The 17,365-nt window shown below is 56.1% G+C and overlaps 2 protein-coding genes across 2 annotated transcripts in view; one reads left to right on the forward strand and one right to left on the reverse strand.

The window, feature by feature from the left end:
- The window catches only part of FRMD5 (FERM domain containing 5), a 75,302-nt gene extending 67,500 nt beyond the window's left edge, over positions 1–7,802 (forward strand). Inside the window, exons 11-14 of the mRNA XM_051796934.1 lie at positions 637–711; positions 1,411–1,479; positions 1,604–1,710; positions 4,933–7,802. Of these exons, the coding sequence (XP_051652894.1) occupies positions 637–711; positions 1,411–1,479; positions 1,604–1,710; positions 4,933–5,507 (826 nt within the window). The 3' untranslated portion in view covers positions 5,508–7,802. The remainder of the gene's footprint in view (positions 1–636; positions 712–1,410; positions 1,480–1,603; positions 1,711–4,932) is intronic.
- A 1,027-nt stretch (positions 7,803–8,829) lies between these two features.
- On the reverse strand, positions 8,830–16,684 carry WDR76 (WD repeat domain 76). The gene is made up of 13 exons (XM_051796889.1): positions 16,616–16,684; positions 16,019–16,267; positions 15,357–15,449; positions 14,893–14,948; positions 14,247–14,367; positions 13,434–13,535; positions 13,304–13,347; positions 13,054–13,207; positions 12,703–12,855; positions 11,178–11,392; positions 10,596–10,748; positions 9,747–9,800; positions 8,830–9,250 (listed from the first exon to the last, which is right to left on the reverse strand). The coding sequence occupies exons 1-13, from the start codon at positions 16,682–16,684 to the stop codon at positions 8,995–8,997; spliced, it is 1,719 nt and encodes a 572-aa protein (XP_051652849.1). The 3' UTR covers positions 8,830–8,994.
- Positions 16,685–17,365: the final 681 nt, after the last annotated feature.

The raw sequence follows: 17,365 nt of genomic DNA on the forward strand, positions 1-17,365 counted from the left end.
TGGCAGCTTCACCCACCCCGGCAAGTGCCCACCTGCCCAGGACAGGCATGTCCATCACCCTGCCATGCCCAGGCCATGGTGGGGTTTCAGCCCCCTGGAGAGCCTCAGCCACTGCACGTGGGTGTCACTGATGGCCTGTGGGACCCAGTGGGAGCTGTGGCCCAAGGCCCTTCCAGCTGCTGGAGACTCCTTGGCAGTGGGTCCATCCCAGCCATGCTCCCGCTGCCAGCAAGGACAAGCTGTGCTGACAGAGTGTTCATGTCCCTGCAGCCAGTGCCACCCACTGCTGCCCGCACCTGGGGTCATTCCTGGTGGTATTCCACGTCTGCAGGGCTCTGCTCCTGTCACTTGGCCACGTCTGGGTTCATTCCTGGTGGTATTCCACATCTCCAGGCTCTGCTCCTGTCACTTGGCCTCGCTGCCATCAGCTGGCAATGCAGGGCTCCCCCCTGGGGTGGGTGTGGGGTCAGTCCGACGGGGGTGATGCTGTCCCAGCACCCGCAGAGTCCCCTGTCCTGGTCACCAGTGGGATGTGTTGGGAACAGAACTGGGCAGAGCTTTGCCAGGATGCAGAGGGCCATTCCCAGCTCCTGGCTGGTGGTGTGGGCTGCTCACACACTCCTGGTGCTGTTGCAGATTGGAGAAGTCAAGCCAGGTGCGGACGGTGTCCAGCAGCAACCTGTTCTTCAAGGGAAGCCGGTTCCGATACAGGTAAATATGACAGCAGGGGCAGTTCCTGGAGGTGCTTTGGGGCTGCAGCAGTCAAGGACCATCTCGGGGTCCTGCAGAGATCCCCCATTGTAGTGCTGACCCCAGCCAGACCACCACCACTGCTGTCTCTGTGTCACAGCCGCCAGCCCCCTCCCCACCCCCAGAGTTGCAGTTTTGGAGGGACAGGAGTAAAGGAGGGGAGAGGACAATGGATTTGGGGTTTGAGAACAAGAAGTGAAATGAATCACTGTGGTCCCTAAATTTCTGGGGGAAGTTGCTGGAGTGAGAACCTGGGCCTGGGACCTCGTACCTCTGCAGCACAAGAGACCCCAGCACAACCCCAGCTGTAAGGTGCACGATGCCGGAGCCTTCCTCACTGGCATGGGAGGGCCTGGATGCCTGTTGTGTGTCCCCCAGCTGAGGGGAAGTGATCCCGTGGTGTCCGGTATCCAATGCCAGGCCAAGCAACAAAACATGGTGGCAGAAGTGTCAGCTCAGCCTTTCCAGGCTCCTCCATTGCCCTTATTCCCAGCAGATATTTCTGCTTTCCCCTGGAGCTGTGGGGAGACCCCCTCCAGGGAGTCGTGTGTGTGGGGAGGGCCCAGGTGGTGCTGGGACACGGGGTGCCATGGGGGGATGTGTTGGCTCACTGGTACCGTGCTCTTGTCCTCACCTCTGCTGTTCTGGACCCTCCTGCAGCGGCCGCGTCGCCAAGGAGGTGATGGAGTCCAGCGCCAAGATCAAGAGGGAGCCCCCTGAGATTCACCGGTAAGAGCCCGGCAGCAGCTCCTAGGGGTCGGTACCCAGGGTGGGATCCCAGCAGGAGCACTGCCACGTGCCCGGGGTGCTGGCACCGTCCCGGCTCTGACCCCGACCCCGCTGTTGTCCCCAGGGCCGGGCTGGTGCCGAGCCGGAGCTGCCCGTCCATCACGCACGGCCCCCGGCTGAGCAGCGTGCCCCGCACCCGGCGGAGAGCCGTCCACATCTCCATCATGGAAGGTAGGGCACGAGGGGGGCCTGGCCACCACCGGGGCTTGGGAGCGGGGGCACACAGACCTGTGCACACACCCCCCCCCTCACACGTGCACACACATACACGCGTGCACACACATGTCCAGCTGGGTCTGCAGCCCCGGTGCCTTGTCCTCAGAAAGGCTGGTGTGTCACCAGGCTGGGGCAGGGAGTCTTCTCCCCATCCTGGGACTGAATCGGGGTGGGATGCACTGGAAGAAGGGCTGGCAAAGGGCAAAACACTGGGAGCAGCCCTGGAGCTGCCCCACAGGGCTGGGAGCATCTCTGGGGGCTGTGGCAGTGCCACTGGTGACAGCAGTGTCTGGCTCCTGGTGACACTGGGGTGACACAGTGTGGGGTGGGTGTTGGGGAGTGTGTCGTGGCTGAGGGAAGGTGCACAGAATTTCGTGAAGATGCAAAGAGATTTAGAAAACAGAGATGCTGATGAGGGACCTGGGATGGCCCAGGAGCAGGGGGGAAGGGAGGGGTGCCCTGCGCCTGGATGTGCTGTGGAGCCAGCCCTGTCCTGGCACAGCCACACCAGTCCTGCTCCCGGGCTGTGCACAGGGACAGGGACTGCCTGTCCCAAGGGACAGGATTTAATTCCACTGAGGAATCCCAGGGCTGGCGTCTGTACCGGTTTTGGGGGTGGAAGCAGGCAGGGTCACCTCTACCACCCAGTTACATGTGACACCCTCCCCGACGTGCAGTTGCGAAGCAGCCAGAGCATGAAATCATCTCCCACCATAAATCACCCTGAGCTGGTACCACCCCTTTGCTTTTCCTCACTCTCACTTCTACTCGGTGCCCAAAATAGCCCTGCCCCCGGGCCAGCAGCACCAGTGCCACTCGTAGCAGCCGTGCTGGAGGGCGAGCGGCCGTCCCTGCGCTCCTCCTGTCCCTGTGCCACCATGGTGAAGTGCCTGGTAAAGATTAAAACCAGGGTCAGCGTCCACCTGTGGCTCATCAACCACTGCTGCCGGGGGGTGCGGGTGCGGGTGCTGGCCCTGGGGCCGCGCCTGCTGTCCCGGGCCCTGGGGATCCTGCCGCTGCTGCCCGCTGTGCCCAGCCTCGGCCCCGATGCTCCAAACGGCCCCGGGGACGCCCCTGTGCCAGGTAATGCTGCCCTGCCAGGGCTGGGCTCTTCTGGAGTGTCTCCAGGGCTGTGGTCCCTGTGGTCTCCCGGTGACCACAGCCCCAGGGGCAGGTGGGATGCAGGAATGTCGGATGTGGGACATGTTTGCGGGGAAGTGGGCTGGGGTCTCTGGTGCTGGATGGACCCTGGGTTGTTATTACCACAGAGCAGCTCTGGGGGTGGGGCTGGACCCGCATTTCCCGGGATTCTGCTGTCAGGGCCATGGAAGCAGACGGCAGGAGGGTTTGTGTCTGGGGGGTCAGCACCGCTCTCGTTGCAGTGACGAGCAGGGAACCCCCTCAGTGGGTGTCCCCCTTGCCAGGGAACCCCCTCAGTGGGTGTCCCCCTTGCCAGGGAACCCCCTCGGTGGGTGTCCCCCTTGCCAGGGAACCCCCTCGGTGGGTGTCCCCCTTGCCAGGGAACCCCCTCGGTGGGTGTCCCCCTTGCCAGGGAACCCCCTCGGTGGGTGTCCCCCTTGCCAGGGAACCCCCTCGGTGGGTGTCCCCCTTGCCAGGGAACCCTCTCGGTGGGTGTCCCCCTTGCCAGGGACGCAGCAGGTGCCGTGGGGGATGTTCACATGAGACGGGAGAGCACATAACTGTCGGGGTGAGAACGTGTTCGCTCCTCACCGCCCGGGCTGCCCCTGTACTGCCCCTGTGCCCGGGTGGCAGTGGTGCTAAGCCAGGCTGAGCCGGGGCAGCGGGGCAGTGTTTACAAAGGAGAGGCTGCAAAGCCCCGGGAATGTGGCTGGGTGGCTCCGGGTGCTTCACCCTCTGCAGGGCCAGGACATAGGGTGACAACACTCCAGGGTGCTTTGGTGCACTGTGTCCTCCCCGTGGGGACAGGTCCAGCCTCGTCCCCCTCCAGCTGCCAGCAGGGTGGCCCTGGGGACCCACTGGTCCCCACCACAATCTTCAGAAACCCTCCCTGGTGCTGGGGATGCTGTGATGGCAGAGCTCCTACCCTGCCTGCCAGAACTGCCAGAAACAAGTCCCACATTTGTGGGGATTCTTGGAATTTGGAGAGGACTTGGAATTTGTGGGGACGGGAGTTCCTCGGCACAAAGGGCTGTAACTCAGCCCAGTGCAGGGCTCAGGGCTGGCACAAGGGGCTGGCACACAGTTCTTCCCATGGCTCCTGCTCCTGTGTGTGGATGTAAAACATTTGGTTTGTGGTGCACCATTAGAACTCAGAGCAACCTGTGCTGTGGGGGTCTCCTGCACATGATGGGGGACATCCCCCTGTGCCAGACCAGCACAACTTTCTCTTTACACACCTCCTACACTGGGATCTCCCAGTTTCTGCTCTGAGGGGGGCAGGGTCTGTTCCAGGGCTCCCACAACTGCTCAGCTCTGCTGCCCACGGCGACTCTGGCTCAGTGTGACCCCTCTGTGCCTCTCTGAGGTGCAGGGGTTTGGTGGGGGAGGGCTGTGCCAGCCAGGGGGTAGATCTGTAAGGATAAATCCGTATGGATAAATCCCCAAGTTTGGCCCCATGGGCTGCAGCAGGCTTGGCTGTGTACAGCAATGCCTCAGGGAGAGCCCAGCCCAGCTCAGGGCTGGCAGGGACCCACCAGCTGCCCCAGTGTGGCCCCTGGGCTGTGTTTGTGCCCCCCACCCCTCCCTGCAGCCCCTGCTGTGCTGGCCATGCTCCCCCAGCTCATCCCTGCCCATGTCTGGGTACTGTCAGCAGCTGCCCACGGTGCCAGGGGCTGGCGGTGCCAGTGGCTGAGGGGCCCCAAAGGTGCTGCAGCAGCTGCCAGGGGGGCTGTCACCGTCAGCCCGCGGGTGGTTTGTGATGAGCTGCTGACAAGGCAGGGCCCTGCCCGCGGTCCAGGCTCAGGGCCAGCGCTGGCAGTGATGGGGACGAGCCACATGGGTGTCGGAGCGTCAGCACCGCGGTCACGAGCTGTGGCCAAGGGGCTGCGGGTCCCGAGGGACCGACAGACACAACCAGCACCACCAGCATCCCGGGGACAGCGGGCTGGGGGCGGTGGGGGGGGCTCCCGGCAGCGGGGAGGGCCCCCCCTCCAACCCACTGAGCACCCCCCTCTTCCCCCTCCCCTGTCCCCCCAGGCCTGGAGTCCCTGCGAGACAGCGCCCACTCGACCCCGGTGCGCTCGGCCTCCCACGGCGACGCCTTCGCGGGCCCCGGGCGGGGCCGCGCCGAGAGCAGCGAGCGGGTGGCCGTGATCGCCGACGAGAGCTACAGCCCGGCCGACAGCGTGCTGCCCACGCCCGTGGCCGAGCACAGCCTGGAGCTGATGCTGCTCTCGCGCCAGGCCAACGGGGCCCCGTGCAGCATCGAGGAGGAGAAGGAGTCGGAGGCGGGCACGCCGGCGGCGGAGGCGGAGGTGGGGGAGCTGCGGGCGCTGTGCCCGGGCGCCGGCGGCCTGGGGCCGGCACAGGCCCAACAGGTGAATAAGTTTGTTTTAAGTGTCCTCCGTTTGCTCCTTGTGACAGTTGGACTCCTCTTTGTTTTGCTCCTCCTCCTGATCGTCCTTACTGAGTCCGACCTTGACACTGCCTTTTTCCGCGATATCCGCCAGACCCCCGAGTTCGAGCAGTTCCATTACCAATACTTTTGTCCCCTCAGGCGATGGTTTGCCTGCAAGCTCCGCGCCGTGGTAAGCCTGCTCATTGACACCTGAAGGCAGGAGGCACCACGGGGGCCTGGGGAGAGACCTGCCGCCGTCCCCGCGCGGGACCCGCCGGGCACACACTAACCCTCCCTTCCCGACCCAGAGCCCGGCGCGGCCCGGGAGGCGGCTTCCCGGGAGGAAGATGAGGGTGGGCGCAGCCCCCGGAGCCTCCTCCTCCCCATGTCCAGCCGCCCGCTCCCACCCCCGGAGCCCGCACAACACTTCCCGTCCCGATCTCACGCGCATGACTTGGGAAGCACCGAGCAGAGAGGAATTCATTGCTCTGCCACCCCCTGCAGAACCGGGGCTGGCGGTGCCGTTCCGCAGGAGCTTTAGCAATGGTGCTACTGAGGTTTAATTTAACACTCGTGTACTGTCACGGTATTGGATCCGCACTGTGCCCACCGCCCCCCACGAACCGCTTGGCAGAGCCCTCCCTGCTCGCCGGAGCCCCCTCCGAGGTGACACACGCCGCGATGCTCTCGGGGACGCCCCGGTTCCCCCTCTCCCCACGGCGCAGCGATCGGAGCCCTCGCCCTGCTGCGGACTCGACCCTTTGCCACTTTTTTAAGCCTTGAAGCGTCGGTGCTCCCGAGGGCAGGGGAGCACAGGCAGCCAGGGAACGCCGGGCACGCGCAGCCAAGCCTGGCATGGAGCTGTAGTGACTGTCAGATTTATTGGGAAGACCTTTACCCTCCGCCAGTTGTACCTGTTTTGTAAAAAAACCAAGAAAAAAGAACAAAAAAAAGAAAAAGAGACATTTCAAGGTCTATTTTAACAAGGAAATGCTATTTTGTTATGGAATCTAATCCAGTCTTTTTTTACTTTATGGATGGGGTGACCGTGGGTGCCGGTACCGAGTTGTTCCCAGTGAGCAAATGGTTGAGGAGCAAACACTTCCATAGGACAGGAGCCCAACGCCAGCCGAGCCCTGCTGGGTTTGGGACAGAGAAGGAGCTCTGGGTTTTGGACTCTCCTGAAGAGGACAGAAGTTCAGGCACGCAGGTGACACTGAAGAAGCCAACGGACACCATTAGCCCCAACTGTTCTTAAGCAAAAGTCAATAAACCCGACTCATCGTGCTGGTGACAGCCCCCAGGACCAGTGATCACCGGGAGCAGCAGCCCATCCATAGGGAGCAATAACAGCCAGTTCTGGTAAGGTTTGGGTGAGAAGCTGGACATATTAGCAAAAAAAGAGAAGGTGAGAACAGTTGAGCAAGTTTAATTTCATCTCAGGGAGAGATTTTCCATAAGCTGGGGCCATAACTGCAGTTTTACAAAGCCTGATGTCCGTGTTGTCTGTGAGCATCCACCACCCACCGCTGAGCGGGACGGTGGCGTTGGGCCAGACTGGGATCGTTGTCACTGCAATAAGGGGAGAGGTCCCGTTTATCGACGTCTGTCGGGGGGCACAGACCCCACCCAGGCCACGGCCACGGCCGCCCGCTCACAGCACGAGACCCGAGGAGGGCCTGGGGCCCAGCCCCGGCTCCGGAGCAGGCAGGAGCCCTCCGGGAAGGCTCCAGGAGGTGGAGGAGTGATTTTTTTTACATGATAATCCTGTTTTATGCAACATAGCAAAATTAACTCTTAGTGTAGTGTTCCTACCTCAGCCCATAGCGCTGGTGTTTCTATGCAGTTGTGCTCCTCCTGATGCTGACATTTTTCACCCTGGGTTAGCGCTGCAGTGTCGTCCTTCCTCCTCCTCCTCCTCCTCCTCTTCCTTCTCCTCCTCCTCGTCCTCCTCACTGCGATGTTCTGTGTGATGTGTGACAGCACAGCTCCATCCCATGCTCCATCCTCTTCGGACACATCCTCCGAGTCCCCTCCTGGGACCTTCCACCCGGCTTTCCTCGGATAATGCTCTGTCCCAGCCCCAGGTCACCTCTGCCGTTGTCACCCAGCGTTTTACTTCAAAACCACGAGAACTGGTGATTTTCCGTTGTACGTTTTCCCGTCCATCCCAGATTCCATCGTGTGTTTCAGGCCCTGTTAGTTTTACCCATCTTTCTATCAAAATGTTGTTTCTGTAGGTTCTGAGATCAGAAACCCATCAATCTCGTCCTAGCATACTGCATCTTTCAGCAGTAGACAGTAAAATACCTGAAAATGTGAATTTCTTAGTTTTCATAAAGAAGAAAATCTAGAGATTAACCTTTCATGTGCCAAATACTGTAAGTTACATCCTTTTTTCCTTTGAAATGTACCTTTTTTTACATATCCAATACCTTAGTTAGCATAAAATCATTGGTACCATGAAAAGTATTTTTAAATCTAAATAAATATTTAAATATCATGAAAAGTAGAGTCGGGGTGAGCTTTGTTCAGTATTTCTGGTGCTGGTACTCATTTTTTTCTTTGAGTGAAAACTCAGCTCAAACTGTGATGAATTTGGTCTTTTAGCAGTGAGGAGCAGGCTCAGGCCACAGGGAGCAAGTGTTGCTGCAGGTGAGTCCCTCACACATCCCTGCACTGTTTGGACACAATTTTTACAAATGCACCTGGAATTTTGGGCCACTCATGACGAGAAAGACATGGAACATGCCCTGAGACGGAAACAGAGCTGGGGAAGGGGCTGGAGCAGCAGGAGGGAGCTGGGGGGGCTCAGCCTGGAGAAAAGGAGGCTCAGGGGGGACCTTCTGGCTCTGCAACTCCCTGACAGGAGGGGGGAGCCGGGGGGGTCGGGCTCTGCTCCCAGGGAACAAGGGACAGGAGGAGAGGGAACGGCCTCCAGCTGTGCCAGGAAGCTTTAGGTTTGATACTGGGAAAATTCCTTCCTGGAAAGGGTTGTGCAGCCCTGGCACAGCTGCCCAGGGCAGTGGTGGAATCCCCATCCCTGGGTGGATTTAACAGAGACGTGGATGTAGCACTTGGGGACATGGGTTAGTGTGGCCTTGGCAGTGCTGGGGGACTCATTGGATGATGCCAGAGCTATTTTGGTTGGATACAGCACAGCCTGTAAGGGGCCCGTGGGTGCAGAGGCTCCATCCCACAGAGCTGCCCTGGCTCCAGTGCCCTGTGGCAGCAGCTCACACCGAGAGCTCCCTCCAGCCCCAGCAAGGGTTTAATTAACCCCAGACAGCTCAAGGCACAAATGCTGCTGAACACACGTGGACACTGAACCCTTCAGAGCTGATGGACAGAGCACACCAGCGCTCCAGCTTCCCTCATGGAAATCATTAGGAAGTTTCTCACCCCTGCTGCAAGTGCTGATCCCATGCTTTTTCTTTTTTTCTTTTTAAATTACTTTGTCACTGGGGAAAAAGATCGGTTTTGGTACAAATGTCCCAGCAGGATTTATTTCCACTGAAGACACGAATGCCCAAAGGTAGTTTAAAGGATTTATTGAATTATTTATTTATTTATTTATTTTTTAAGGCTTTTAAAACACAATTCTGTCCTGAGAAATAACAGTCAGCTTTGGAACTGCTTGAATAGACCAAGTTAATGCAAAAGGAGAAAAAAAAAAACCCTGTGCATCTGAGGCACCACTTCTATTCTTTGAATACGTGGAGGCGGCCGCTGGAGTTGCCCCCCACCAGGACGTTCTGAGTGGGGTGCACGACGTTGATGGAGCACACGGAGGTGAGCCAGTCTGTGTTGTAGAAGGAGTGCAGCAACTTCCCGGTGTCCTGGAAGACACTGATCCGCCTGGGCTGTGCCATGGTGCCCACCAGGAAGCAGTGCTCCTGCTTGGGGTCCCAGATGGCCCTGAAGCGGGTCAGCCAGCGCCCCGTGTTACAGTTGTGTCTGCAGGGCAAGGGAAAGAGAGAGAAACATTCCTCCCAGTGAACCCACGATTCTGAATCGTCCTTTATGTCCCATCTGCTCCTGCATCTTCTAAACCCTCAGCACTTGCACTGGACAGATCATCCTGCTCAGATCCCTGCAGTGGATCCCTGTCCTGGGATGGGCAGGATGGGACAAGAATCCCAGGAAAGGCTGGGTTGGAAGTGACCATGAAGTTCATCTCACTTCACCCCCTGCCATGGGCAGGGACACCTCCCACTAGCCCAGGTTGCTCCAAGCCCCGTCCAGCCTGGCCTTGGACACTTCCAGGGATCCAGGGGCAGCCACAGCTTCTCTGGGCAACCTGTGCCAGGGCCTCCCCACCCTCCCAGGGAAGAATTCCTTCTCAATATCCCACCTAACCCTGCCCTCTGGCAGTGGGAAGCCATTCCCTGTGTCCTGTCCCTCCAGGCCCGCAGGGAGTGGCCACACCTCGGCCCAGGTGTGCTCTGCTCACCTGATGGAGCTCAGGGCTGTGATGGTCGATGACAAGGACGTGGTGTCGTAGACCCTGGAACACAACAGCACTCAATACAATGTACATGTGCCAAAAAGACAGGATCAGCTCCAGCCAGACCACCCGGGAGCAGCACAGACACCCAGCTGGGACACGGGCACCAACATCCCAACTGGAATTACTGGATGTGCTCTGTGAATTGGATTTGCTTTCAGCTGGAACTGCAGCCCTACCCTTTCTGAGAGCTGCTGGAGGAGAGGCTGGATAGGCCAAACCCAGCATCCCACCCACTCCTTCACCTCCATGAACTTGGGATCCCACCCCCCAGGGCAAAAACGCTGCAGAGGTCAAACCAAATCAGGCAGTTATCTAAATTATGGCCACAAAACCACAAATGAGAAACAAAAAACTCCAATACAAGCAACTCACAGCAGCTTAAATTATTAAACGGTAGGCTACTTACAAAAGAGCTGATATTATCATCATTTCAAGTGCCAGCAGCTAAAAATAAACTTCTGAGCACTTTGTGTTCATGTTCATAAGGCAAGTTTTGGCTGGCTTTTGCTTGGTTGGTTTCATGGTTTTGGTTTGGGGTTTTTTTGGTTATTTTTTAAAGATTAACAGTACCTGTGTATTTCACTGCTCCCTGTTAAAAATCCTTCAGAAAAAATGAGAATTAGGAAAAAAACCCAACCAAACAAAAAAATTAATTAAAAACTACATTAAAAATGTTAATGCAAATAAACCTTTGACAGAAAGTTCTCAGTGACAGGTAACGCAGAGAGGCAATAATAATAATGGTGATGAAGTTGGTATTTTCCATGAAGATTCCTCCCTGCAGAGCCTTACCTCAGCTTGTCATCAGCACACACCGTCACCACCCTGCTCCCAGTGACAGGTGAGAAATAGGCCGAGGCCACACTCTTGGTGTGCCCTGTGAGGGAGCTCACGGGCTGGTTCCCCCTGGGCTTCAGGTACCGCACGTCGAAAACACAAACGTCCCTGCAACAGGTGCCACACAAGGGAACACTTCACAGCCTCCACTTACCAGAACAGCTCCAGAGCCACAGCAGGCTGGGTAGGAGCTGGTTCAGAGTTTCCATATTCACTCAAACAGTGGCTCCAAGGGATTTGGGGAGCACCAAAACCAGCCCAACCAGCCCCTCATTAAAGTCCCTCTGTCTGGCAAAGCCCACCAAGGCCCATCTGTCCCCATTTCCAAAAGGTGAAGGGAAGTCAAAGCAAATCCCATTTTAAATCCTGCTAAGGACTGAAAACTTGTTTTCTTAAACGATCGAGACAGCTTTGAGGATACACTGAGTCTGACAAACTGCTCATCCCCAGCTCTCCTGCACCCTTCAGAGCCCACCCGGGAGCCCAGGCAGACAGACCACTGGAAACAGAATAACCAGTTCAACTTGAGCTACGTACACTAAGCCAGCAGCCAGGAAATACTGTTTGTTCACGGGGTGCACGTGGACTGTCCGTGTCTTCTTGAAGCCAATGTCTGCAGAGAGCTCCGCCGACGTTCCCGGCGTCCGTCTGTCCACCACAGCCACGGCCCCATCCCAGTGTCCCACTATGGCAGTGGAGGCACTGTCTTCCAGGAAGTCGAAGGAAGAGAAGTTTTCCTCACTCCTGCAGATCTGAGCACAGGGAAGGTCAAATGGTACCAGAACTGTACAACAAAACACACTGAGTTGTTCCTAACACCCAAACTCTCCCTGGGCTTTGGGTTTCATCCTTGCCCTCTTACATTCACTAAAAATGCTACTGAAGCCTGTGTAATGTGACAGCTCCAGCCTCACCCAGCCATGCAGGTAACCCTTCCATGAAACAGGTATGCGTTCCAAGGGGAAATAATTAGGAGCTAATTAACCATGCAAAGCAGGCCGGCAACAGCACACTCCAAATTTGCTGTTAGAGCTCCTAGAAGGCACTGTCACCTCTGTGCTCCAGCAATCTAAGGGCTGTTGGCTTTGAGCACACACTGAGCGAGGATTAAGGATACTTTTCCCTTCTCCAGTGCTGCAGAAAGCTTTAATCAGGTGCAGAAATGTGAACTTGGCTCCCTATAATTAGGGAAATCAGCATCAGGATGTCACCCCATGCTATCCTCTGGGGATATCCCCCTGCTCTCACAGCAGCAATCAGAACAAGCACAATGGTGCTGCAGGAACACTCCGTGGCTCAGCTCTCTGGGTGTGCAGCTGTGCTCGTTCCACCAGCACTGATGCTCCTACAGGTGTCACAAGGCCAGGTAACCTGGCATAAGGTAAACTGAGCAGGTTTTTCTTCCCTGACCTCTCAAGATATCATCTTGCAAGCATTTCCCTCAAATAACGACCCCCTGGACCTTCCTGCCCAAGCACCTGCCTGCCTGCAGCCCTGCTGAAATCACGGTGCCTGGAAGGGCTGGGGCAAAAAAAAGCTCTAAGCTGTAGCAGGTTGTTCCTTTCCCAGCACTGGGGCTGATCAATGCAGCTGTGCCTGTCAGAACCTAGCACACCCTGCTCCAGGGAAGCTGTGGAGACAGACACAGCATTCTGTCTCCTGAAGGCTGAGAAAAGCAAAGGCAGCTTGTGGTTTATGTTGTTTTACAAAGCTCTTTTGGGTCGTTTGTTTGTAGGACTCAGTTCTCCCAATCACTCTGTCACTGTTTAAAGGCAATGTCTTGAGACACACATTGCTAAGTATGGGAAGAGGAAATTAAACTCAATAATTGCAGCCCTCTGCAGGAAGGAAGTTGGGAGAACCTGGGCTGTTACTGGGTTTTGGTGAGTAGGAAACATCTCCCTATTTTTGTGATGTTAATTAAAGGTTAATTCACGTGTCCTTGTGGAAACAGAACTTTGAGCTTTCTTGCTAATAAAAAGACCAAATAACTTGTTACAAGCAGACTAAACCTTCACAGCAGTGCCCTGGAGAGATCTCCGAGGAGGCAGCACTCACTCACCTCGTCAAAGACAGCCCTGGTGACATCACCACAGCGCAGACTGTCGGTGCTGAGGGACAGCAAGTGAGCAGGGTTGCAGGGGGAGAAGTGCATGCAGCTGATCTGGAGATTGTGGGGGGTGAAGATGTGGGCTCCTTCCTCAGACCCGCAGCTCTGCAAAACAACGGACATTCCACAGAACCGGGTGTCGTTATTTCTGTTAGTCACTGAGCTTTGAAAGTAAAGTCTCTGGTTTATGGATGTTTTTGGGAGGAGGCAGAGGGTGCTGGATGTGCCACACCAGGCTGTGCCCCACCTGCACCCAACCTGTACCACACACCTGTGCAGGTGAGGAGCACACCAACCACTCACCACATTCCAGAGGCCAAGGTGCCCCCACTTGTCTCCAGCTGCCACGAGGATGGTGCTTTCGGAAGGGTGGATGGCCATGGAACACACTCGGGATTTCACCACCTTCCGGACGTTCTCCTCGCTCAGCACCATGCTGCTCAGGCTCTCCTGGTACCTGGAACACCACAACCACCAAAGATCACCAAAATGCTAATTAGAGAAGGAAGGGGAAGTGGACAAGGCCCGGTTTTAGCTGCTGCTCCCACGTTACCTCTCTATGTCAGGTGTGCGTCTGTCGGCATCACCCGCTTTCAGCTACAGACACAAAGGAGATACTGATCAGAATCAGAGCCCGAGCTAAATGACTTTATCCAAAAGTAACTCATTATAACTAATAATACCTCACTTATCCTCAGCCATGTGTTCAGTAAAGCCTCTGTCCGTTTACTGTCCTCTGCCTGATCCTCTGGAATCATGGGCACAGGTCCCTCTGGAACCTGCGGCTGAGGTTACATTGGCAATTTTTGTAACTCAAACAAACTAAAACCACAAACAGGATGAATAGGTACTTTCCCCCCACCAGACATTCTAAGAACATATCTAAAAAAAAACCAAACAGGAAATAAACAGTAAAAAGAAAAACCTTATTAAAAAGATAAAGAGAATGTCACTGAGCACAGAAAAACTGCCTCCCTGGGTATTTTGCTTTCCTGGTACTCCAACAAGACCTGTATTACAGATTCAACTCTATTCTACAGCTCCATGGAAGACTTAAATTCCCATCTCTCAGAGCAACATAAATTTTACTTGTTGCTCTGTCACTGCTTCAAAAGGTGTAAACATTTCAAAGGAAAATAAACCAGATCAAAAGCTACAACGAAATAAAAACCAGAGTAATAAACCTTAGAGTTTAAGGCTGTTCAACTCCATGGGCTGTCGATGTGGAATGTTTTACCTCAGGACCCTTCTGTGCATCCCAAACTGCACTGTGTCACCTGCCAGAGGCCCAGGGCATTGCCTGGCTTGTGGCAACTGTGGAGAGGCCCTGGAGTGTGACAGAACTGACCCTTCACTGCTGTCCCCGTGTCACACCTCCCAGACGCCTCAGGGCTGACAAGCCCAGCAAAGCCCAGTGCCACCAGTCAGCATCAGCAGCACTGGTTTCATAGAGCTGCTGTGCACACACACACATCCTCCAGCCCTTCCCATCTCACATATTCCTCTGCTCCTGGCTGGGCAGGTGTCTCTGATGCAGGAACTGCCGACGGCTCCACCCTCAGCAGGCGCATGGACCGTCGCCGGGCTGTGTCATCCTCCACCTTTTTAGGCTTGGGTCTGGAACAATGAAAACACTCAGATCCAGAACATGAGTCCCTGCATTTAGGGACAGGTCAAGGGTACAGCCGGGACACAGACTGACACCCAGCCCCTGCAGGAGGATGTGGTTCCTTTTCCCCTCAGTGGCAGCAAGGAACACCACCACAAGCACCTTACAATGCACACACGTCCTGCACCTCTATTTTCCTACACATCCCTTTATTTTCTAACACATCCCCCCACTGTCACTTCCCTTCCAGCCCTCCTCATTTATTATCCATCCTGTCACCCACCCACTGAGCCATCCTTTCCCACCTTCTCCCATCATACAGATTATTCTTTATTTGGGCTTCAGCTCATTTTCTGCTTGGCCTGGCATTGGTTTGGCACTGCCAAATGTCTTTTCTTCTGCACTAACTGGTTACCCTCTCCCTTATACCTTGTTCTTCCCCTCTCTTTTTTTTCCCCACACCTTTTTCCAACATTGGTTTTCATCCCACAAAAAGGGATCAGGGATATAAATTTCATCTACTATTATTTTACCTTTTGGTGACATGTGGTTGTCTTTTGGTTGCAATTTGGTTAAGTCTTGCAGCTGACTTAAAGAGAAAAAAAAGGATTAATATATATATATATAGAACAAGCATAAAGGATTAACCTGTATAAAATAGAATTATTTCAAGGCTGCAATGAACCCTATTGCAATTATTTATAATAAGAAGAAAGAGAGAAACTGTGGCTGTCCCATTCCTGGAAGTGTCCAAGGCCAGGCTGGACGGGGCTTGGAGCAACCTGGGCTAGTGGAAGGTGTCCCTGCCCACGGCAGGGGGTGGAATGAGATGAGCTTTAAGGTCCCTTCCAACCAAACCATCCAGGATTCTGTGATTTTCATGGGTTTGCTCACACACCTACCCCAGTGAGGGAAGGGTTTCACACCAGGAGGGATGACAGTGTAATTATGAACATTTAGAAAGTGCACTTTGGTGCTATTTAGACTCTATACAAACCTCGTGCAGCTTTAGAGCAGCAAAGAATTTAGCATTTTCTGTAATGTTCTTTAGTCTTTTCCTTTCATAAGCTGATAGGTGAGAGTGTCCATCCTACAGAAAGAAAAGCCAGTTACCCTCCATTGTACAGTTATGTGGTTGCAAGAGAGGTCCTAGGCTCTGAGTCTCTGAACTGGTAATTAAAGTAGTTTGATATATTTGTAACAAATATAAAACCATACAAACTGAGGTGATCGCATATCGACACCAAAACCTGTCCACACAGGTACAGCTTGCTTTACAAGACTTATTCTGGCATTAATTCTGTGAAAAGAACAGATCATCAATGTTTTGCTAGAATGAAAACAATAATGAAGAGACTCAATAAAGAACTTAAAACTTCAGTCTTACAGCAAACACTGGGAATAAATGGAATTCAGTCTTAGATCATTTTTGTCTCTCATAGGGAAGGTGGACTCAACAAGTTGAAATAGTAAGCTCAATGTCTTTTTTATACAGCAGTGCCCAAAACTATATACTCTGAGCATTTTGTGCGTCCCTCAGACACTGTGAAAGGGTAAATGAACTGCCAGCCAGAGGCTAAAAACGGGGGGAAAATTACATACAGAGAAAAATACAAATTTTACTTCTATAAAGATAAGAAGCGGGGGCGGGGCACTCACCGGGGCCGCGTCTCCACTCTCGCTGCCGTCGCTGTCCGCATCCCACAGCCCGTCGTGGCCGCGGGCCGCCGGGTTGGGGCCGGGCGGGGACCCGGGCGGGGCCGGGGGTCCCGCGGGCTCCAGGCGCAGCCTCTTGGCGGCCGGGGCGCTCGGCAGGCAGGCGGGGGGCAGCGGCGTCAGCAGCACCCGCAGCTGCAGCACCGGGGCCGCGCTCGGCGGGGGCTCGGCCGGGCCCGCCGGGGGGGACTCCTGGGAGGGCGGGAGGGAACGGGGCTGGGCGGGACCCGCGGCACGGCCGGGCACGGAGCCCGGACCGCCCCGGGCCCTCTCCTGACAGCCCGAGTCCCCACGGATCCCCTCTCCTGCCAGACCCGGGTGGCCCCCGGTCCCCCCTCCTCACGCTCCCCGTCCCCACCCCGGTCCCGCCGGGTCACCTCCCCTCACAACCGCGGTGGCTCCCGGCTCCGCAGTTCTCACACCCCGGCCCCTCCTGCGGTCCCCGGTCCCCTCGGGTCCCTTTCCCTCGCAGCCCCGGTGGCTCCCGGCCCCTCTCCTCACACCGCCGGGCTCTCCCCTCGCAGCCCCCGCCGCCCGGACCTGCAGGCGCTGGCGGGTGTCCGGTGCCCGCTCCTCGGGCTCCCGCGGCGCGGGCTGGGGCAGCGCCATGGCGGGCACGGGGCGGAGCGGCCGCTTCCCGCCCGCACAAGGGCGGCCCGGGCGGGTCCCGCCCTCAGCGCCTCCCGCCCGCGGCACCGCCCGGGGCTGGGGCAGGCCCGGGCACGGCTGGGGGGGACTGGGGAGGAATTCCTCCCTGGGAGGGTGGGCAGGCCCTGGCACAAGTGGCCCAGAGAAGCTGTGGCTGCTCCTGGATCCCTGGAAGTGTCCAAGGCCAGGTTGGATGGGGCTTGGAGCAACCTGGGCTAGTGGAAGGTGTCCCTGCCCATGGCAGGGGATGGGACCGGATGGGCTCTAAGGTCCCATAACACAAATCGGCCTGGGATTCTGTGATTCTAAGAGCAAAACCGTTCTGACTCGTTGCTCAGAAATAGCGGATGAAATCCTCAGCTCCAGCCAAGCAAGGGAATAGCGCAGCCCAGCCCAGCCCTGCCCTGCCGGGTGCTCAGGGAACACACAAACAGCTGCCTCCAACATCCCTGGCCTGACACACCCGGGTGTCCTGTGCCAGGCAGGAGCCGAGGGCAGCTCCAGTGCTCCTGGCCCCGACGGTGACAAGATCACAGGTTGGGTTCTTTTTAAATAATAATTAAAAAAAGTATAGCAGGGCTGGACCCTCCCAGTTCCAGGATCTGGGGAATCAAACAGGAAACTTAAAAACATTCATTACCT

Source organism: Manacus candei, unplaced genomic scaffold, assembly GCF_025592945.1.
Source record: "Manacus candei isolate 608988 ecotype Guabito, Panama unplaced genomic scaffold, ASM2559294v1 h1tg000046l, whole genome shotgun sequence".
NCBI classification, from domain to species: domain Eukaryota; kingdom Metazoa; phylum Chordata; class Aves; order Passeriformes; family Pipridae; genus Manacus; species Manacus candei.